The 23,882-nt window shown below is 45.3% G+C and overlaps 1 protein-coding gene across 1 annotated transcript; it reads left to right on the top strand.

The window, feature by feature from the left end:
- Nucleotides 1–22,250: 22,250 nt before the first annotated feature.
- Nucleotides 22,251–22,863, top strand: LOC123065929 (uncharacterized). The gene has a single exon (XM_044489117.1). The coding sequence runs from the start codon at nt 22,269–22,271 to the stop codon at nt 22,653–22,655; it is 387 nt and encodes a 128-aa protein (XP_044345052.1). The 5' UTR covers nt 22,251–22,268; the 3' UTR covers nt 22,656–22,863.
- Nucleotides 22,864–23,882: the final 1,019 nt, after the last annotated feature.

Below are 23,882 nucleotides of genomic sequence, written 5' to 3' on the forward strand. Positions count from 1 at the left end.
GTAGGTTTGTTCTGATGGCTCTCTCCACGAATGAAGAGGAGGTGGAGGGGTATATATAGCCTCCACACAAAATCTAACCGTTATACACAATTTACCAATCTCGGTGGGGCCGAATCAACAAACTCGGTCAGATCGATTTAGTAAACCTAGTGACCGTTAGGGTTTTCGGTGGGACCGACATGCAACTCGGTAGGACCGATATGGTTAGGGTTAGGGCATAATGTAATCTCGGTGAGACCAATTACACAAACTCGGTGAGACCGATTTTGGTAATAAGCAAACCAGAGAGTTGGTCAGCTAAACTCGGTGGGGCCAGTTCGCTCTTTTCGGTGAGACCGAAATGTTACAAAAAGGAAACAGAGAGTTTACGTTGCAATCTCGGTGGGACTGATCACTCATCTCGGTTAGACCGAAACGTTACAAAGGGAAACAGAGAGATTACAATCCCATCTCGGTGAGACCGATTTGCCTAGGGTTTGTGGCAGTGGCTATGACATCTGAACTCGGTGGCGCCGGATAGAAAGAATCGGTGGGGCCGAGTTTGACTTTAGGTTTAGGTCATATGTGGATGTGGGAAAGTAGTTGAGGGTTTTGGAGCATATCACTAAGCACTATGAAGCAAGAAACTCATTAAGCAACACCTCATCCCTCCTTGATAGTATTGGCTTTTCCTATAGACTCAATGTGATCTTGGATCACTAAAATATAAAATAAAGAGTCTTGAGCTTGAAGCTTGAGCCAATCCTTTTATACTTAGCATTTTGAGGGGTCCACTTTTCTCATCCATGCCATGCCAATCATTGAGCTTTCCTGAAATATTTGTCTTGGAATAGTATTAGCTCAATGAGCTATATGTTGTTAGGAATTACCAAAACCACCTAGGGATAGTTGCACTTTCAATCTCCCCCTTTTTGGTAATTGATGACAACATATAGATCAAAGCTTCGACAAAAAGATAATAAGATTGAAAAACATCGTCGCTTTGAGAAGTATGTGAAATGTGAGAGCTCCCCCTAAATTTGTGCATAGTTTAAGATTTGCTTTGGACTGCAAATACACATAGAGTTAGGTTCATGAGTAACTCTCCCATGTCACATACATCTTGGTGGAGCACTCAAAATGATAATATTTAAAATACATGCACTCATCACCAAGCAAAGTGAATGATCGTATAGAGATAAAAGGATAATGTCATCCAACAAGCATTAGTGTAGCATATGATCAAACACATGATCATCATTGTATCACACAGGCAATAAAGTAGTATCTCAAGCAAGAGAAAGCAAATAAAGTTCAACCACAAAGACAAGAGAGAACAAAAGCAGACTCTCTCTCTCTCTCTCTCGAAGCCCATGATCTATACATTTTTCTCCCCCTTTGGCAACAAGTTACCAAAAAGTTCCTAGAAAATGCATTGTACTATGTCGTCTCTCAGGCTTGGTCTTGATGTGGTGGTGTAGATATGACTCCAAGGACGAAGGCATCAGTTGATGAAGTTGGAGCTTGTGGAGTAGATGCTGGAGCTGGTGGCACTGAAGCTGTAGCAGGTGTATATGATGTTTCTCTTGTGTCTGTCACAGGCACAACAGCTGATCTCTGAGCTCGAGGAACTCTAGCAAATTCCTCAGTGGTTGTCTTCCCCTTCCTCTCCTGCATATCATCTTGGAGTTGGTCCACAACAGACTGGATCTTAGTTACTTTCACATCTAAGTCATAGAACTTTTGTTCCATGATCCTTTCCAGGCTCTCCTAGTTTTAAGTTAGGGTGGCCAACCCTTTCTCAATCCTCGGAGTGGATGCTATCAAGTAACCAAGCTGGTCTTGTTTGCTCTTCATGAAGTACTCAGATGCCTCATCAATAGTTGGCATCTTGGCAGCTTTCTCAGTCTTTGCCTTCTCCTTCTTCACTTGTGCTTGCACTGATGATGGTTCATTTTCATCCATGACTACTTGGTTGTCCTCAAAGTCTGGATAGATAGGCATGTGTTCCTTGTCCAACAGGTAAGGGCTAGTGCCCATCTTGGAGTTAATCAGCTCCTAGATCTGTGGGGCATACCAACAACTTCTCTTCTGATCTGCAACTATCCTCTTGATTGTTTCAACAATGAGGCTCATAACCTTGAACTTTTGAGGCACATCAAACAAGTGTAGCAGATTAATAGCATGGCCTCTGATCATGGTATGATCTCCTGACTTGGGTAAGAGAGTGTGCCTGAGGATCCAGTTGATCGTTGGCAGTCCTGACAGAAGGAAATGGACAGACCCAAACTTGTGAGTCTCAAGAGCATCATCTGGAATCTCCTTGTACATGTGTGCCATTGAGTTGTGATCCATTTTCTTCTTGGCATAGACATCCAGGTCATATGCTTTCTCCTTTGGTGCATTGATCAGATTTTCCCATTCTTCAATTGTGGACTGGTACCTTGTACCTTCAGACATCCAAACTATTTTGCCATCTGGATAGAAATGTGTTGTGGAGTAGAATTGCATTATGAGCTCATCATTCCACTTTGTGAGCTTCTGCCCAACAAAGTCATCAACTCCACAACCCTTGAAGCTGTCAAGCACTCCTGGGTAGTGTTCCTCATTCTCCTTGATGTACTTCCAATCAACCCATTTCATATCACACACTATTGGTTTCTTGTCTAGCAGCACAGTCTCATAGAAGTCCTGATGTTCCTTTGTATGGAACCTGTAGTCTACAACAGTTCTCCTCCTGACTTCATAAGGATCAGTCAACCTCCACTGTCTGAGACATGCATCCTTTCTCAGCTTCATGTTCTCAGCAACTGGATGAGCATCGTTATGATCTGGAATCTTAGGCTTCAGCTTTCTCAGAACATGCTCTTCGTCTTCTTCTTCTGCGGCAACTTCAGGCACTAGGGCCTTGTTCTTTTCAGTAGCTAGGATGTTCGTGGTATTTCTCTTTGGTGCAGTCTTGGGCTTGGAAGCATCCTTAGGTGTTTCTTTGGGCTTTGATGATGTAGCCTTTGACCTTATGGCATCACCCATGAGCTTCTGAGCTTTGGGAGCTGGAGCAGCAGCCTCTTCTTCTTCTTCCTCTTCCATCATGGAAGGCTTCCCAACAACTCTGGCCATGATCTTCTTGACCCTTTCCTTCCTCTTCTTCTCAACCACTTCTGGCTCCTTAGGTTCTAATCTCTCAGTTTCCTGAGTTGATGCTCCGACTTTCAGCATGGGAGTCCTCTTAGCTGGTACTTTCCTGTTCAGACCTGGCTTGGTGGCTGCAGCAGTGCCATACTCCTTCTTGAGCACTTTCCTGGAGGTGGCCTCATCCTCTTCTGCCACATAGTCTTCATCCTCAGAGTTTGAGGTTTTCTTCTTCCTATTCCTTGTGGCAGCTTTGGGTAAGTTGCTTGGGGTGCTCCTGCTGCCCTCAGCTAAGGAACTAGAGGGACTAGTGCCCTCACTCATATGAACCTGCTCCTCTTCCCTGTTCTGGCTGTCACTTTGATCAGACATGCTGTAAACACTGGCTGCTGACCCTGTGAATAGATGTAGATGTGATAGAGTGGATAAGCATCACAAAATACAGATGTTTTTGCAAAAGATTGAGTTAAAAACTTAGTTTTAGTTTTCCACAGAAAACATTTCGGATCAACCGATTTGTGAACTCAGTGATACCAAAGCAGCTTTAGGAACCTAAACTAGTGAACTCGGTCAGACCAAGTCATAGTTCGGTGGCACCGAGACTGCTAGGGTTTCACAAAGTTCTGATCTCGGTCACACCAATTTGCAATTCTCGGTCAGGCCGAGAATCACAAGTGCAATGGCCTTGGCCAAATCGGTGGAACCGATTTCTACAACTCAGTGGGTCCGAGATGGTTTCGGCGGAAACCTAACCCTAAATTTTCAAATAAAACCTAATCTACGGATTGTTTTGACTAGATGAGATAGCTTCAATTGTGGCAAGATTCATGACAAACACAATGTGCTAGGAATCAGATGGGGATAGCACAGTGATCAAGTCCATACCCTAGTTCAGTGATGGACTCGCTACGGCAGCAACATCCGTGGAGATTCCCGTTGACGGCGGCGGAGACCAGCGGCGGGAGGCTGCTGGCAATGAGGAGAACGATCCGGAGACCCTGGAGGCAGAGTGGGCTGAGCATGGGCGAAAACCTTTCGGAGAAATTTCCAAAAAAATTGCCCTTCAGTATATATAGGCCGACCCTGTCGGTGTGACCGAGTGAAACAACTCGGTAGCACCGAGATGCATAAATGCAAGCAGTTACTACAACTCGGTGAGACCGAAATGTTCAAATCGGTTGCACCGAGATTGAAAACCTAGATCGACTTAGTGATCTCGGTATGACCGAAATGGAAGAATCGGCCAGACCAAAACGCACAAAGAAGTTTTGGAAGTTTAAGTCTATGACGAATCGGGGACAACGAGTGCTCCTCACACAGAGTGGTTCGAATCTGACTTGATCAAATTTTGTGATGTAGCATGAATAGAGTTTGAGACAATAAAAGCATAGATATCTAGAGAAGATTCTTAGGCATTCTTGTCCATCCACTTGGCCAAAAAGAAAAGAAGCCAAACAAGCAAAACTACAAGTGGATGTCCTCGAATGAGTAAAATATGCAACCAACATGCTCACACGATAAAATGACAAATGAAATATGTGGCAAAGCATGCACAACCAATTCTAGCATCTATCAAGCAATTGGCGATGACTAGGTCATCTATATATGAGTATATTGACTTAGGAGTCAAATGAGAACATTTGATCATAGGTCATACTCATCATTTAAGCTCAAGTGGGGTTACCACTTTTACATAATGCATTGATGTGTTCACACCATTAGAGTTGCTTTAGCTCAATTCTTAGAGTTAAGCTCCCCCTAGATGTGAGATCCCCCTTTAGAGGGATGAACTAACCTTAGGTTTTGTCGATGATGACTTCATGTAGGTGTTGAAGATGTGGATGCTCAATGTCGATGTAGATCATTTGGAGCAATCCTTTGGAGTGAGTTGCACTTTCAATACCTACACGGGTTAGTCCCACAAGGAACAAACAAGGATATCCATAGACATAGAGTGAAGTACAACAAGATGATGTCTATGAAAGCATTAGGTTACCTTGTCCCTTGTCTTACCAACATGAGGGTTTGTGACTCCTTGAACTAGTGAAAGATGTGGAAGTTGATTGCACTTGTCCTTGCCAAAATGATATGAGTGAAAAATGTTGGCGGATTCACCCTCAAGAACTCTCTAGTTCTTCTTCTTCGGGATCCAGACCATATTGATGGGAATCCTTGGAGTTGTAGTTGTACTTTATGAAGTAGAGCTTGATGTAGTCTTGGGAATCCACTTGACCAAGGCCTTGGGAGCTTCTTCAAATGCATCAATCTCCTCTTGAAGCTCATCCTTGCCTTTTTGCTTGTGGTCTTGTGGTGGAAGATCATCTTGAGCTTGTGTCACTTTGAATGAAGTAGGATCATACTTCTCTCGTTGAGGAACAAACTTCATCTTGGGGCATTGATCTTCTTCCCACTCAACTCCATTGGCATTGAACTTTCGTTCAAAACCAACACCTTGGTTCTTCCGGTGCCTTCCTTGCTTGCGTACAATTTCCTCGAATTGCTTACTCCCGGCAAGGCTCTTGTAAACACCTTTCTCTATGATTCCCTTCAATAAGCTATTTTCTTGCTCAAGTGTAACTTGGCTAAGAGAATCATTAGTGGAATCAAGAGAACTACTAGAAGCAACAATATTGGATTTAACATGATGATTGTTACTACTATAGGAAGAATCCTTCTTGTTTTTGTTACTAGACTTGACTTGAGGCATGTAAGTAGATAAGAGTAAACGCTTGGCAATGTAAGAAGAACTTTTGTTGCGAAGATCATCATTGATTGCCTTTAAGAACTCATGCTCTTGCTCAAGATTGAGCTTTTCAAAGCGTAACTTCTCATGAGTCCTTAAAAGTTCTTGATGATCCCCTAAGATAGTTTCATGAGCTAACTTAAGAGTGTTTAGTTCTTTAGTTAGAAGCTCAATCTTCTCCTTATCATTGTCATTCGTTTTATCTTGATTAGCATGATTAATTGATGTTTCATCATAGTATTCATCACTAGAGTTGTCAACAAGTAAATCATCATCACCTAACAAGTCATCTTCATCACTATTGAAATCAACATACTCGGGGTGTGTTACCTTTGGGCCTTTAGCCATGAAGCATCTTCCAATTCCTTCATTTGGTGAATCAAATATGTCATGGGAGTTGGTTGACACAAGTGCTAGACCGGCAACACCTTCATCTTGAGTATGTTCGGAGTCGGAGTGATAGCTTCTCTCGGAGTGATGTTCAGAGTCGGAACCGGATACCCATTCACCAACATGAGCTTGGTGTCTTCGTTTTGTGTAGCTCTTTGATGACTTGTCCTTCCTTTCCAAATCCTTGCTTCTCCAGGATGTTCTTCATTCATAACGATCATCTCTACTCCTTCTCTCTCTTGGCGGTGATTCTTCTCTTCTACTTCTTCTCTTGGGAGAATCTTCTCTTCTTTTGTAGGGAGCCGTACACTCATTGGAATAGTGTCCGGGTCTTCCACAGTTGTAGCAATTTCGCTCTCGACTGGAAGATCTTTTGTCATTGTAGGACCTTGACTTGGAACTTCTTTCTTTGCTTCTACTCTTGTAGAATTTGTTGAAGTTCTTCACCATTAGACTCAATTCTTTATTGAAGGTTTGTTTCTCACTTGATGATGTGGGAGCTTCACATGAGGCTTTGTAAGCACCGCTTGACTTGTTGTGCAGCTCCTGCTTATCCTTGAGCGACATCTCATGAGCAACAATTCTTCCGATGACCTCCGTTGGCTTGAGATTCTTGTAGTTGGGCATCATTTGGATCAATGTGCACACGGTATCATATTTTCCATCCAAGGCTCTTAGGATCTTCTTGATGATGAATTTGTCGGTCATCTCTTCACTTCCTAAGCCGGCAATCTCATTTGTGATGAGAGCAAGCCTAGAGTACATTTCAGAGACGCCTTCACCATCCTTCATTTTGAACTTGTCAAGTTGACTTTGAAGCACATCCAATTTGGATTCCTTGACGGAGTCGGTACCTTCGTGCATATCAATCAAAGTGTCCCAAATTTCCTTTGCATTCTCAAGACAGCTGATTTTGTTGAATTCTTCGGGGCACAATCCGTTGAAGAGGATATCGCAAGCTTGAGCGTTGTATTGCAGCATCTTCAACTCCTCCGCGCTAGCTTCACGGTTTGGTTCTCTCCCATCAAAGAATTCACCTTGCAAGCCAATACACACAATAGCCCAAATAGCGGGGTTATGTCCGAGAATATGCATTTTCATCTTATGCTTCCAACTAGCAAAATTAGTACCATCAAAGTAAGGACCTCTACGGTGATAGTTTCCCTTGCTAGACGCCATATTCTCCTAGGTTGTGAAACCAAGGCTATGACCACCAAAAGCTATGGAAATCAAAGCAAATGGAGACCAAAGCTCTGATACCACTTGTAGGATCTTGAAGTATGTCTAGAGGGGGGGTGATTAGACTACTTGACCAAATAAAAACTTAACCTTTTCCCAATTTTAGTCTTTGGCAGATTTTAGCAAACTTAGCACAAGTCAAGCAATCTTAACACAATTCAAGCAATCTTGCAAAGAGTATATGAGCAGCGAAAAATAAAGCATGCAACTTGCAAGAATGTAAAGGGAAGGGTTTGGAGATTTCAAACACAATTTGGAGACACAGTGATTTTTGAGCCATGGTTCCGATAGGTGGTGCTATCGTACATCCACGTTTATGGAGACTTCAACCCATGAAGGGTAACGGCTGCGCGGGTCCACAGAGGGCTCCACCCAAGAAGGTTCCACGAAGAAGCAACCTTGTCTATCCCATCATGGTCGTCCCCCACGAAGGACTTGCCTCACTAGCGGTAGATCTTCACGAAGTAGGCGATCTCCTTGCCCTTACAAACTCCTTGGTTCAACTCCACAATCTTGTCGGAGGCTCCTAAGTGACACCTAGCCAATCTAGGAGACACCACTCTCCAAGAAGTAACAAATGGTGTGTTGATGATGAACTCCTTGCTCTTGTGCTTCAAATGATAGTCTCCCTAACACTCAACTCTCTCTCATAGGATTTGGGTTTGGTGGAAAGAAGATTTGAGTGGAAAGCAACTTGGGGAAGGCTAGAGATCAAGATTCATATGGTAGGAATGGAATATCTTGGCCTCAACACATGAGTAGGTGGTTCTCTCTCAGAAATGGTAAGTTGGAAGTGTAGGTTTGTTTTGATGGCTCTCTCCATGAATGAAGAGGAGGTGGAGGGGTATATATAGCCTCCACACAAAATCTAACTATTACACATAATTTACCAATCTCGGTGGGACCGAATCAACAAACTCGGCCAGACCGATTTAGTAAACCTAGTGACCGTTAGGGTTTTCGGTGGGATCGACATGCAACTCGGTAGGACCGATATGGTTAGGGTTAGGGCATAACGTAATCTCGGTGAGATCGATTACACAAACTCGGTGAGACCGATTTTGGTAATAAGGTAACCAGAGAGTTGGTCAGCTAAACTCGGTGGGACCGGTTCACTCTTTTCGGTGAGACCGAAATGTTACGAAAAGGAAACATAGAGTTTACATTGCAATCTCGGTGGGACCGATCACTCATCTCGGTTAGACCGAAACGTTACAAAGGGAAACAGAGAGATTACAATCCCATCTCGGTGAGACCGAGATCCCTATCGGTCAGACCGATTTGCCTAGGGTTTGTGGCAGTGGCTATGACATCTGAACTCGGTGGCACCGGATAGAAAGAATCGGTGGGGCCGAGTTTGAATTTAGGTTTAGGTCATATGTGGGTGTGGGAAAGTAGTTGAGGGTTTTGGAGCATATCACTAAGCACTATGAAGCAAGAAACTCATTAAGCAACACCTCATCCCTCCTTGATAGTATTGGCTTTTCCTATAGACTCAATGTGATCTTGGATCACTAAAATATAAAATGAAGAGTCTTGAGATTGAAGCTTGAGCCAATCCTTTTATCCTTAGCATTTTGAGGGATCCACTTTTCTCATCCATGCCATGCCAATCATTGAGCTTTCCTGAAATATTTGTCTTGGAATAGTATTAGCTCAATGAGATATATGTTGTTAGGAATTACCAAAACCAACTAGGGATAGTTTCACTTTCACCTAAGCTTGGGGATGCCCATGGCACCCCAATATATTCAAGGACAACCAAAATCCTAAGCTTGGGGATGCCCCGGAAGGCATCCCCTCTTTCGTCTTCGTCTATCGGTAACTTTACTTGGAGCTATATTTTTATTCGCCACATGATATGTGTTTTGCTTGGAGCGTCTTGTATGATATGAGTCTTTGCTTTTTAGTTTACCACAATCATCCTTGTTGTACACACCTTTTGGGAGAGACCCACATGCTTTAGAATTTATTAGAATACTCTATGTGCTTCACTTATATCTTTTGAGCTAGATAGTTTTGCTCTATGTGCTTCACTTATATTTTCTAGAGCACGGCGGTGGCTTTATTTTGAAGAAATTGTTGGTCTCTCATGCTTCACTTATATTATTTTGAGAGTCTTTTAGAACAACATGGTATTTGCTATGGTTATAAATTTGGTCCTAGAATGATGAGCATCCAAGTTGGGTATAATAAAAACTATCATAGAGAGTGCATTAAATACTATGATCAATTTGATGCTTGATAATTGTTTTGAGATATAAATGTGGTAATGTTAGAGTCATGCTAGTTGGGTAATTATGAAATTGAGAAATACTTGTGTTGAAGTTGGCAAGTCCCGTAGCATGCACGTATGGTAAAAGTTGTGTGGCAAATTTGTTGCGTGGGGTGTTCTTTTAATTGCCTTCCTTATGAGTGGAGGTCGGGATCGTGCGATGGTTAACTCCTACCAACCCTTCCCCTAGGAGCATGCCTAGTAGTACTTTGCTTCGAGGGCAAGTAGACTTTTGCAATAAGTATATGAGTTCTTTATGACTAATGTGAGTCCATGGACATACGCAGACTTACCCTTCCACTTTGCTAGCCTTTATTATGCCGCGCAACCTTCGCCGGTATCATGCACCCATTATTTACCTTCCTCAAAACAGACACCATACCTACCTATTATGGCATTTCCATAGCCATTCCAAGATATTATTGCCATGCAACTTTCCACTGTTCCGTTTATTATGACACACTCCATCCTTGTCATATTGCTCTTTGCATGATCATGTAGTTGACATCGTATTTGTGGCAAAGCCACCTTCATAGTTATTTCATATATGTCACTCTTGATTCATTGCATATCCCGGTACACCGCCGGAGGCATTCACATAGAGTCATATTTTGTTCTAAGTATTGAGTTGTAATTCTTGAGTTGTGAATCAATAAAACTGTGATGATCTTGATTATTAGAGCATTGTCCCAAGTGAGGAAAGGATGATGAAGACTATGATTCCCCCACAAGTCGGGATGAGACTTTGGACTTTATAAAAATAAAAGAGGCCAAAGAAGCCCATACAAAAAAGAGGCCAAAGAAGCCCACCAAATAAAAAAATGAAATGAGAGAAAAGAGAGAAGGGACAATGCTACTATCTTTTTTCCACACTTGTGCTTCAAAGTAGCACCATGATCTTCATGATAGAGAGTCTCCTATGTTGTCACTTTCATATACTAATGGGAATTTTTCATTATATAACTTGGCTTGTATATTCCAATGATGGGCTTCCTCAAAACGCCCTAGGTCTTCGTGAGCAAGCAAGTTGGATGCACACCCACTTAGTTTCTTTTGTTGAGCTTTCATATATTTATAGCTCTAGTGCATCCTTTGCATGGCAATCCCTACTCACTCACATTGATATCTATTAATGGGCATCTCCATAGCCCGTTGATACGCCTAGTTGATGTGACACTATCTTCTCCCTTTTTGTCCCTACAACCACCACCATATACCACCATAGTGCGATGTCCATGGCTTGGGCTCATGTATTGCGTAAGAGTTGAAAAAGCTGAAGCGCGTTAAAAAGTATGAACCAATTGCTTGGCTGAAACCGGGGTTGTGCATGATGGGAGTATTTTGTGTGATGAAAATGAAGCATGGCCTAACTATATGATTTTGTAGGGATAAGCTTTCTTTGGCTATGCTATTTCGATAAGACATGATTGTTAGTATGCTTCAAGTATTACTATTTTTATGTTTTATAAGCTTTTATCTTGAATCATTTGGATCTGAACAATCATGCCACAATAAAGAAAATTACATTGAGAATTATGCTAGGTAGCATTCCACATCAAAAATTCTGTTTTTATCATTTACCTACTCGAGGACGAGCATGAATTAAGGTTGGGGATGCTTGATACGTCTCCAACGTATCTATAATTTTCTTATTGTTCCATGCTATTATATTACCCGTTTTGGATGTTTATGGGCTTTACTCTACACTTTTATATCATTTTTGGGACTAACCTACTAACCGGAGGCCCAACCCGAATTGCTGTTTTTTTGCCTATTTCAGTGTTCCGAAGGAAAGGAATATCAAACGGAGTCCAAACAGAATGAAACCTTCGGGAAGATCTTTTTGGAACAAACGCAATCCAGGAGACTTGGAGTGGACATCAAGAAGTGAATGAGGCGGACACGAGGGTGCCCGGCGCGCCCTAAGGGGGTGGGCACGCCCCCCACCCTCGTGGTCCCCTTGAGCGTCAACCGACCTACTTCTTCCTCCTATATATATCCAAGAACCCCGAAAACATCCCGGAGCACCATGAAAAACTATTTCCACCGCCGCAACCTTCTTTATCCGCGAGATCCCATCATGGAGCCTTTGTCGGTGCTCCACCGGAGGGGGAATCGACCATGGAGGGCCTCTACATCATATCCAAGGCCTCTCCGATGAGTTGTGAGTAGTTTACCACAAACCTTCGGGGTCCATAGTTATTAGCTAGATGGCTTCTTCTCTCTCTTTGAATCTCAATACAAAGTTCTCCTTCCTCTTCTTGGAGATCTATTTGATGTAACTCTTTTTGCAGTATGTTTATCGAGATCCAATGAATTGTGGGTTTATGATCAAGTTTATCTATGAGAAATATTTGAATCTCCTCTGACTTCTTTTATGTATGATTGGTTATCTTTGCAAGTCTCTTTGAATTATCAGTTTGGTTTGGCCTACTAGATTGATCTTTCTTGCAATGAGAGAAGTGCTTAGCTTTGGGTTCAACCTTGCGGTGTACTTTCCCAGTGACAGCAGGTGCAGCAAGGCACATATTGTATTGATGCCATCGAGGATAAAAAGATGGGGTTTATATCAAATTGCTTGAGTTTATCCCTCTACATCATGTCATCTTGCTTAATGCGTTACTATGTTCTTATGAACTTAATACTCTAGATGCAGGCAGGAGTCGGTCAATGTCTGGAGTAATAGTAGTAGATGCAGAATTGTTTCGATCTACTTGTTGCAGACGTGATGCCTATATACATGATCATGCATAGATATTCTCATAACTATGCACTTCTCCATCAATTGCTCGACAATAATTTGTTCACCCACCGTAATACTTATGCTATCTTGAGTGAAGCCACTAGTGAAACCTATGGCCCCCGAGTCTATTTTTATCATACAAGTTTTCCATCTACTTTTATTTGCAATTTTTATTTTCCAATCTATATCATGAAAATACCAAAAATATTTATCTTATCTTATTATCTCTATCAGATCTCACTTTCGCAAGTTATCGTGAAGGGATTGACAACCCCCTTTATCGCGTTGGTTGCGAGGTTCTTGTTTGTTTGTGTAGGTGCATGGGACTTTTGAGGAGCCTCCTATTGGATTGATACCTTGGTTCTTAAAAACTGAGGGAAATACTTACGCTACTTTGCTGCATCACCCTTTCCTCTTCAAGGGAGAAACCAACGCATGCTCAAGAGGTAGCACAAGCTACCCCAGATAAGACTCGAGTTCGCCCTTTTTGGCTTTGAGGCTCCCCACTTCATCAGTCAAGCTTTCCTTATCCTTCTTCAGTTGCGCAATCTCATCTTCCAACTTACCTACTGAAGCCAACTTCTTGCCTGCAAGTGTTGTTTTCTCTCGTGCCTCCTTCTGGGCCGCAGCAAGATCCAGGTCCTTCTGCTCCAGCGCCTGCTTCATTTTCTATAAAGAAATAACATTCTTCATACAAGCCTGAAGTTGACGGTTTTCACTACGAACATATGCTCGAGTGGAATCACTCGGTTCAAAGAGACTGAAAAAAAGAGAGAATCATAAGGTGGAAGGTTGATGAGTGGTTACCTCCCATGATAGTTGTTTCGTCCTGGGCCTTCTTGAGGTTCTTCTTAGCCAATTCCAGATCAAGGTTGATGCTGATCTGCTTCTTATCCAGCTCAGAAAGTTGAGCCCCATGATCACAAGACTTCTGCAGTCAGCAAAAAGGATATGTCAGTCGACGGGAACAAAAGTCAGTCTTTGTGAAAGTTGCTCTAAGACTATCGCTAAATCAAACATTCAACAGTAGTCTCGGGGACTACACCCAGTGGGTGCACTTGGCGTGCCCCCACTGGTCTGGTTCTTACACTTGGCGTGGTCTGCCCAGCATGAGTAAAAAACGATTCTCAGACCCCAGCCGACTACCAGCAGTCGACCGCGGTCTCGGGGACTACTCCCAGTGGGTGCACTAAGCGTGCCCCCACTGGTTCAGGAAAGCATTCGACTCAACTCAGTCGAATCAAGTGGAACAGTTATTCGGTTTGACTACAGAAACACCCCAGTGGGTGGTTAGATGCACATAATACGTTCCAAAACGCTCATCCAAGGACATCGTATGGATAGTGAAGCGACAGTTTATCACTACTCAAGAGATCAGTCAGAAACCAACTAACCTTGACATTCACCTGCAGAGTAGTAGTGGCATTGTAGGCGACCTGACTGGCCTCATACACCACCTTCATCTGCTCCATCACGAGGTTCACCTGGAGAAGAGCCTCCCTGGCGGCACTCGGCGGGTCGTCTGGAGTCTGAACGCAGTGAAGAGCGATGACGGCAGCACAGTCGGAGTGGTCACGGGATCAGATGCGTGGAGTTGTACTGGAGCGGCAGGGGCCTGAGCAGTTGACCCCGATGGATGGTCAGTCGACAGCGCGTTGGCGAAGGTGACACTGGCCCGAGCCAGATCTCCATATCGCTCGACCACTGTCTCAAGCGCCGATGTCGATTGAGGCACCTGACCTTCGGTCGCCTTCCCACTTGAGGCCCTGCCCCTCCTTCTTCTCTCTCTCAGAGGCACTTCTTCTTCTTCGTCATCCGAAAGGGTAATAACGTCCCGCGGAGCTGCAACAAAAACAATCTCAAGAGTTCAATCGACCAACAACCCAATCGGCAGAATAAAGTCAAGTTGGAAAGGGCCTACCAGCTTTGGAAGTGGCCGCGTCATCGGCTTCCTCGTCCCCTGGGGCCTTGTCAACATCCATGTCAGTCGCAGAAGTTGCAGGGCTAAAAAAGTTCATAATCCACTCGGTAAAACAGAAGTATCAGTCGGAAGAAGGAAACACAAGAAGATAGAGCACTCACCCAGAGGCGACAGGAACATCCATCTTGATCTTAGGCAAGGTCTTCCGAGCCTTCGAGGGCGCAACCTTGGGTTGCTTGGAGACCTTTTCTGTCAGCTCCGGAGTGGAACTCCGAGCGCGCTTCTGTGCTTGAGTACTTGGAACCACGGACTTACCGCGCCCGCCCGCGAGATCGTGGAGTTGCTTGGATCGATGCTCTAAGCATGGCGATGAGTCGACCGTCTCGTCGTCTTTCCGACTCGTCGCTTTCTTCCTCTTCGTCATCCTCCGAAGACTGCCAATTGCCACTTTCTTCCACGCTGTCCCCTTCCTCCTGGTCCTACTCCAGAGCTTGTTCACTGCTGCACACATAGTACATCTCAGTGTAAATCTACAAGGCAAACGGTTAATCAAATGTCAGTCGGATTCAGAGACAGATGCAAAACATATGGGAGTTCAGTCGGTAATGAAGATCAAACCATGTCTGGCTGGTTGTTGGCGCTGAATGGGTCGACTCTTCTGGCTCCTCTGGGGTTGTCCTTGTTTCCGATAATGCCCTTCAACCACTGAGCCACCGTCTCGGCTGTGACCTCCTTCGGATGAACCTGAGTGGTGTCGTTAGCTCCAGAATACATCCACATCGGATGGTCACGAGCCTGGAGTGGCTGGATGCGTCGATTGAGAAACACCTCCAGCAAGTCCATGCCAATTACACCCAGATTAATAAACTGGACCAGTCTCTCCACCAACATGTTCATTTCCACCCTCTCTGCAGCGGTCACTTTCAACGAAGAAGGCACGATCTAAAGAGAACGGGGAAAGACCGATTGAGTGACCGGGCGTCACAATGTCATGGCAGTAGAACCAGGTCGACTGCCAGCCCCTGACCGACTCAGGAAGGGTCATGGAAGCGAAAGCACTCCATTTCCTCTTCTCGATCCCCAAACCCCCGCACTTTGGATCACGTGCGTCCTTTCGTCACTCGAATTGGCTTTCTTCACCGATTGGGAGCGGATGGTAAAGATGTGCTTGAAAAGACCCCAGTGCAGTCGACAACCCAGGAAATTTTCACACATGGACACAAATGCGGTGAGATACGTAATGGTGTTGGGGGAGAAGTGATGGAGCTGAGCTCCGAAAAAGTTAAAGAAACCATGAAAAAAAGGATGACGGGAAGGGAGAAACCCTGGTCGACATGGGTGGCGAGCAAAATGCACTCACCCGGTCGCGGCTGAGGCAACGTCTCCCCCTTTGGCAGCCTCACAGCTCCCTCGATGATCAGACCGGAGTCGACCAGCTCCTCCAAGTCCTCCGGCCGGAGCGAAGATCGGATCTAATCGCCTTGGATCCAACTCGCCGGCAAACCGGACCTTGACGACGACCCCCGAGCCATTTTCTTGCCCTTCGCCGCCCCCGTCGCCTTCTTTGCACATTCCAGCGCTGCCGTTCTGTCCTTTACCTTGGTGGCGGCGCAGCGGCATCAAGAACGGAGGAGAAAGGGGCAGCGGAGAAGCAGAGGAGAAAGGGGGAGGATGGGTGCGCATAGTGTGGACGCCTCGGCCCCGACGCCTTATAAAGACCCGATTCCGAGTGGCTGACGCATGGGCTCGGGCGATCCTGTCAAATCCCGCAACAGTCGCGTGCTGAGTACGTGGCAAAAAAGGTGGTGCAGAGATTGAGGCACCCTTGTCTATCCATCCCGCTCACTTCGGCGCGCTCCGCCTCGTGCGCTTCCCCAAAATTTTGAATCCCACAAGATTTGGGACACGCTATTACCAATCACGCCAAAGATTTCGCGTCAAAAGTAACACTCGACAGGGTGGCGGTGCAAATCCACTCGATGACCTACTGAATGGATCAAGGCGACTGAAACAAAGCCGCAGTTTCAACATGGGCCTCCCGTCCAACTCGAAGTATTTGTGAAGCACGACAGTCATGGCAAGATTAACATCCACCTTCTTTTCACTCGAACCTCAATCCATTCGGGGGCTAATGATGAGGATATAGACCTAGGGTAGGGTCATAGGCCTGACCTATACGCCCTACCTATGGTCACTACCCTAGAAGCAAAGGCACCCCAGAGACAACAGGGAGTACCAATTGAAGACGTCGAGTGCAATCCACTCGACCAGTCATATCACTAGGGTACCCCTCCTTCCCGATATCACTCGACCATACAAGAGACCACTCGACCTACTGAAGACCAGGAGTCGCACAAGACATCAACGGTCAAGCATTCACTCTATAGTCTTCAAAGGCATTAATAGCACTTTATAGCTGGCATTATCAGTAACACCCCGTATTTATGTTCATTGAACTCCTTGTAACGGGGAATGGCTGGGGTCCTGGCGTACTCTATATAAGCCACCCCCTACTCTGGCACAATGGTTCGCACCCCCTGTAACACACACTATAATCCAGTCGACCGCCTCAGGGCACCGAGACGTAGGGCTTTTACCACCTCCGAGAAGGGCATGAACTCGTAAACACTTGCGTACAATCTCACCGTAGCTAGGACCTTGCCTCCTCATACGTACCCCCTACTCTTATTGTCAGTCTTAGTACCACGACACTACCACCAGAGAGTATAAATCCTGGAATTGCGACCAAAGCGGTTGGGATCCCACCCAAAGATCGAGCCAGAACCTAACCGATCTGTCATTGCCTATGGAAAACTTGGCTCCCACGGCAAAGGCCTGGTGGACGGTATGAAGGTCGTTCCAGAAGGGGGAGCCCCGAGCTGCCCCTTGGAAGAAAGTACCACTCGGGAAATACTTGGCTCGAAGGATGTCAACCCACAAACCGGTCGCCCCTTGGGAGATCTTCCATATCCATTTGCACATGAGTGTGATGTTTAGGATTCTGGTGTTAGTGATCCCCAGTCCCCCCAAGTCCTTGGGGCGACAAACCGCGTCCCACTTGACTAGGTGTTATTTGCGTTTCGGACCCAAGCCCTCCCAAAAGAAGCGAGAGCGAGGCGTGTCCAATTTAGAGTGAACCCCTTCCGCCGGGAGGAAGAGACCCATCGCGGACATGGGCAGGGAGGATAGGCTCGAGTTCATGAGCACTAGCCTAGCCGCGGACGAGAGGAATTTGCCGCGCCACGGGCACACCCGCCCCCTACCTTAGTCCAAAGTAGAGCCCAACCCTCGATCGGGAAACACTCAGAGTCAAGTGGTAGGCCCAGGTACATAAAGGGGAGCTTGCCCACCTTGCAGTTGAGCAAGTCCGCGATACGTCTACCGTCCACTGCATCTAAGCCAATGCGCAGAACTTCGCATTTGTGGAAGTTTATTTTCAGCCCGGACATGAGCTCGAAGCTGAGAAGGATGGCTTTGACCGTAGCCACGTTGTGTAGGTCAGGCTGGAACAGCAGAAGCGTGTTGTCCGCGTATTGCAAGTGGGAACCCCCCCCCCCCCCCCCCCCCCGAGGATAAGGTGTCCCACGACACCTTTGATGTGGCCAGCCTCAGTAGCTTTTCGCAGCATCGCAGGCAATGCATCAACGATAAAATTGAATAAGATGGGTCACATAGGGTCACCCTGATGGAGTCCCCGCTTGTTCCGGAAGAAGTGCCCTACTTTTCTGTTGACCGAGATCGCAGTCTCCCCCCCCCCCCCGAGACCAGCTGCATCACACGGTGAACCCAAACAGCCGAGAAGCCTCGATTGATGAGAACTTGGCGCAAAAAGTCCCAGTTGACGCGATTGTACGCTTTCTCGAAGTCTAGTTTGAGAAGGATAGCAGGTTCATTCGTGCGTTTGAGCTCGTGAAGCATTTCCTGGAGAGCCAGCGGGCCCTCGAGGATATGGCGACCCCTAATGAACGCTGATTGCGAGCGACTAACGATGCGGTGAGCGATAGAAATTAGGCGCGTAGTACATGCTTTAGCACAGATCTTAAAAGGAACGTTGATCAACGCGATGGGGCAGAATTGGCGAATGTTGTCCGCACCGTCCACTTTGGGAATGAGCGAGAGAACGCCGTAGTGAAGTCTAGCGATATCTACAGTGCCACGCATGAAGCCGTTGCACACCTCAAAAATGGGCTCGCGGAGAAGAGGCCAGAAGCGCTTGAACATGGCCACCGGCCACCCATCTGAACCCGGCGCCGTGTTAGATTTCATGCCATTCAGAGCATCATCAATCTCCTTGGGGAGAAACGCCAGTCCCAACTCGGCATTCTCGTTGTCCAGGACCCGTTGGGAAGGAAGCCACACGTCTGCGCAGAGGCCAGCCCTCTGCTCCTCTCTAGTTCCCATCAAATTGATGTAGAACTCGTAGACGTGTGACACGATGTCGGGTTGGCGTAACAGGAGCCCCTGCTCCGATTGTAGTCTAAGGATCGCGCATTTCCGTCTTCTCCCGTTCGCGTAAGCGTGGAAGTATTTGGTGTTAGCGTCCCCCTTAAGAGTCCACTTGAGGCCGCCCCTGCGCCTCCAATACTCCTCCTCACTCTGGAGTAGAACCTCGACTTGCCCTTCCAGGGCATAGCGATGGGCCCATTCCTGTTCGGAGAAGGGTCTCATGTCGGTCTGGGCGTCGAGACACGCAATCTCGTCGACAAGTCTCGCCCTGAGAAGCTTGCCGTCTCGCCCTTGGTTAGCGCCCCAACCCTTGAGGCACGCGCGGAGGCGGCCCCCTGCCACGATCTAAAATTCCATTGGGCCGCGCTGTGGACCGATTTGGTGCACACAGGAACTCCATTTTCCCCTAAAAACGGAGTCGAAACCTGGTATCTCAAACCAGGCCGTCTCAAAAAAGAAACGGGGGTTGCGGCGGATCCTGTCCTCCCCTGAGGACAAGATTAAGGGCACGTGATCGGACCCGATGCGCGTCTCCGCAATGAGCGAGCACATGGGGTACACGACCTCTCAGTCCGGTGACATGAACGTTCTTATATTATGGGACGGAGGGAGTACATTCTAAAGAAAAGGTTTTCTTCGGAGAGAAGGAAAACAACAAGCAGCAGTGGGCTTTTTTAGGGGAATTAGTAACTTTGGATGTAGTGGCTACATAGTGCGACATATTGTCGAGGAGTCGCACACGAGCTACCTGATGGCTGATCGAACTATAGGCAAGCAATAGATGGTCTCACAAAGTTTTATTCTGTTCTCAAGGCGATTTTGTTCTGGTTTTCCCCTTCCGCTGGTCTTCTAACGATTATTTGTGGTTTTCACTAGTTTTCTCTTTACTTTGTTCTTTTATTTTTTTCTTGTTTTAATTTTTAGAATTACGTTTTTAAAAATAAACATATTTTAAATTCATCAACATTTTAAAGTACACGATTATTTTCATAAATACAAGAAAATTACTAATTCTTGATATTTTTAAAAATTCAAGAACATTACAAAATTTTGAGCATTTTGGGGGTTCATCATTTTCCTTTTTCTTTTTTACATTTTGGGGTGCATGTTTGGGGTTTCAAGTCGCCCTACGCGAGCGTCAGGAGGATTTGGGGTGCATCTGTACCTCACTTCATTTTTTTTATCATGAATAATGTTTTTTGATGATTTCCCATTTCTTGAGGTGTGACTATTGCGAGACAGACTAAGGCCAGTTCTTTTGGTAGCTTAAGAAATGAACCGCATTCTTCCCAGTTTTTTTCATAAGCCGCCTCTCTTATTCATTGGGGCTTCTAAACTACTTGTGGTGTAACTGATTAGAAGTCCCAAAAAATTTAAGAGTCGGCTTCTTTTTTAAGTTGGGGAGAGGTAGCTTGTTTTTTAAGCCGCTCAAAAGAACTGGCCCTAAGAGCCTCACCTCGGGGAGACCATGTACTGGGCTACCCTAGCGTGTATTACGTGCATTATTTTTCTTTTAAAAAATCCTTTCGTTACTTTTGTTTATATTTTGAAACTACTTTACTTCAAAAAAAAGTTCACCATATATTAAAAATGTTGATGCAATGAGGAAATTTATTCAAATTTTACAAAAATCATTCATACCATTCAAAAAGAATGTTAACACGTTGAAAACATGATCATGCCATTTCCAAATGTTCATGAAAATGTAAAAAAAAATCACGTACTTTATTTAAAATGTCCGTGCCATTCAAATAATTTTTCATGACATCTAATATTTTTGCATGTTTTAAAATGTATACCGTGATATTTTAGAAATGTTCATGCAATATAAAAAAAATCATGCAATTCATAAAAAAACAGACATATAAAAAATGTCAGTGCCAGTTAGAAAGATGTTCTAACACTTGACAAATGTTTGCTCGTTTTAAAAAATGTTATTGACATTTTTGAAAAGACTTCAAATGTGTATTTATAAATGTTTGCTATGTTTTTATTTATTTATGTTTGCGTTTTACAAATGCTAAACATGTATTAAGGTAAATATTAAACATGTATTTGTAAAATGCGTAATGTGTATCTATTTTTTTCAATATGTATAGGAAAAATGTTCAACACATATTTGAAAAATAAAAAATAAAAATAAACATAAAATAATTCTGAAATTTCCCATGAACACCGATAGAGGAAACACGCAAGAAACAAATAAAAAAGAAAAAAAGCCACGCGGAAGCTTGTAAAACCGGTTCGTACCTATCCATAGAACCTTCTCAAACCTCTCCCAAGAAACTAAACCACGTAAGTTTTTTTCTTGGTAATATATGTCTCATTTATATCATAAGGATCATAGTACAAGCCACGTACATACCGACCTGACAAAACTGAAAAGACAGCAGAACACTAGCCTTTGTACATAGGAACACCAGCCAAGAAGTAAAATTACAAACAAGACTGAAGAATCCTCTGAGCTTGACACCAACGCCCGTCACCTACCTCTGGCACCACCATAGCAGCCACCAAAGGAGAAAATGACGGATCACCTCCACACCCGAGCTCGACGCGGCTTTATCCCAGCCCAACTAAGACGTTGGAGGAGGAAACCATACCTGCCTGCCATGAACCATGAACCCAGATCCACCATCTTCCAGACGTCGTCGATGCAGACCACAATCTGCATCTGCTTCTGGACTACCTCCCAAGCTCCACGCCGGCGCTGGAGCAAACGCCGTCGCAAAGGCGGAGCCCGAGGACACAGGTCCACCACGAGAATGCCGCCGCCGCCGCACCATCCTTGCTTGAACAGTCTGGTTTCCAAATCCACCCCAAAAACGGATCGCCTAGTTGGGAAAAGATCTGAAGATTTATTAGTCGACGCCGCCATCGCCATTGCCGAAGCCATGACGATGAACAACCCAAAAACCTAAAAAACTAATGCCTAAAACAATCAACGCGCGTGGAAAACGACGGCGCAGGAAGGCGCCCTAGCTGCAGGAGGCGAGATCGCCTTTCTTTCTTCTCTTGAAGAAAGAAAGCGCACGGGATTTCTAGATCATAATTATCCCTTCAACTAAACCACGTAAGTGAATGTTATTGGAAAGGCCTACTAGCAGAACCGCCAGAGGCGTAATTGAGGCATAGCTTTCGCGGGAGGACGCTAAAATCCTGCCTCAACACGTGACGCGTGCTGAGTGGCAACAGTCCTCTTTGATCCCGTTAGTCTGCTCGGCTGTCTCTTCCAATCACATGGTTCCACTGTGCGAGTACTTCTGTACTGTGCTTGCATAGACGCGACAGGAGGACTAGCTCACACCTAATCCGCTTCCAAAAGACACGTTTCGACGCCCAAAGGCGCCGATCATGATGCGCCCTTTCAATCAATCAGCCCACTGATTCCCTCGCCACTATGGTAGAGTATTTGCGCTCGGCATCCGATGCCCTACCTTTCCTCTCGTCTTCCTTATCCCCCGGCACAATATCATACGAAACTGCTCTGCTCTGCGTCGAATATCATACTCCGTGTGACCCTCTTCCTCGGCTCCCCTGTTCCTCTTTCTCTCTCTCCCGAAGCTCCGTGGCGCGCGCGATGCATGACTGGGCGCCGGCGATCATAGCAACGGCGCTCTTCGCCCTGCTGTGCCCGGGAGGGATCCTCCAGCTGCCCGGCCGGCAGCGGACGGTCGACTTCATGAACCTCAGGACCAGCTGCTTGTCCATCCTCGTCCACGCCGTCATCTACGCTGTGCTGCTCATGCTCTTCGTCGTCATCTTGCAGGCTCATCTCTACGTCTGATCTTACCTTATCTTACTTACTGTGTGTGCGCGCTTCATGGTGCTTTTGTTCTCTCTCTGCTTTTCTTATGTACTCGAGTATTCGAGCTTGGTTTAGAAAAACTAGGATGCTCGGAGGATGCATGATTCTGTTTTCTTCGTGCGTGTTGCTGAGCTTCCGCTTTGCTCTTAGTAATAAAAGAGCTATGAAACGGTGATTATTTTTCAGACGGATGATTTTCTTTCGGCCTGTTAAGATGAATCCCCATGGAGTACCACTGCATAGTAATTCAGACGTCCATTACGCATTTACAGTAGGTTTGTGTTTTTTTATTTCTTTTTAACTTTTCGACCGAACGTATGTGTATTCGAGGGAACCTGTGGGTGTCCGATCACTGATTCACTGTGTCAGAGTGTCAGTTATCTGCTACCGAATACAGTTATCAAGTTCAGAAACCGGGCAAATTAGAGGTAACTTGGCAAGACTGCAAACAAACATCCAGGATTTAGTCTAGTCCACAAACAACAAATGAAAGTACAGTGCGATACTATAACTTGAAAAGAAACTACAGTGCGATACTTAAGTGGCTTCAAAGGTTTACATATTCTTATATCTGGAAGGCCACTGACTATTTTGCCTTGACGACGGTCAACAGGGCAAGATGCATTCGACAAGACATAGTTCGTCACACTTCCCAGCAGAATCCTGCAGGCAAATGATAACTGTCAAGATGAGGAACAGATAGCGGAAAGTATAATGGGGTGGTCTGCATGTTTCATGTCCTAACGAGCATAATGCCCATCCACGTTTTCACTTTTTTGGTTAATGGCACGCATGTTCTGATGTAGTACGTTTTATAATGCTATAAACACCTGCAAGGCATAGTTTTCTGGTGAATGTCGTTTCTGAATGTATCCGCCGGGAACGGAACTACTCCATCCGTCCCATAGTATAAGAAGTTTTTGACATGTCAAAAACATTCTTATATTATGGAACGGAGAGAGTACCAAACTGATGAAAGCTATGCCATTTCATACCAAACGGGAACAGAACTACAAACCAAAAGTGTTCATAAACTGCACGGTAATGCTTATTAGACCTCTGAATCTGGCCGAGACCACGGCTGCCCATGACAAGCAATTCGAGGTTGAGCTAAACGAAGAGATAATTGCACATATCATCCTCGTAGTCGCAGGCTAGGTCCAACATGATCCTCATGGTTGAAAAGTGCTTCGATACGGTCCCGGT

The sequence above is a fragment of the Triticum aestivum genome, chromosome 3B, assembly GCF_018294505.1.
Source record: "Triticum aestivum cultivar Chinese Spring chromosome 3B, IWGSC CS RefSeq v2.1, whole genome shotgun sequence".
Classification (NCBI taxonomy): Eukaryota; Viridiplantae; Streptophyta; class Magnoliopsida; order Poales; family Poaceae; genus Triticum; species Triticum aestivum.

Excerpts from the sequence above, each read along its gene's own strand:
- LOC123065929 (XM_044489117.1), top strand. The coding sequence starts at position 22,269 with ATGGTAGAGTATTTGCGCTCGGCATCCGATGCCCTACCTTTCCTCTCG.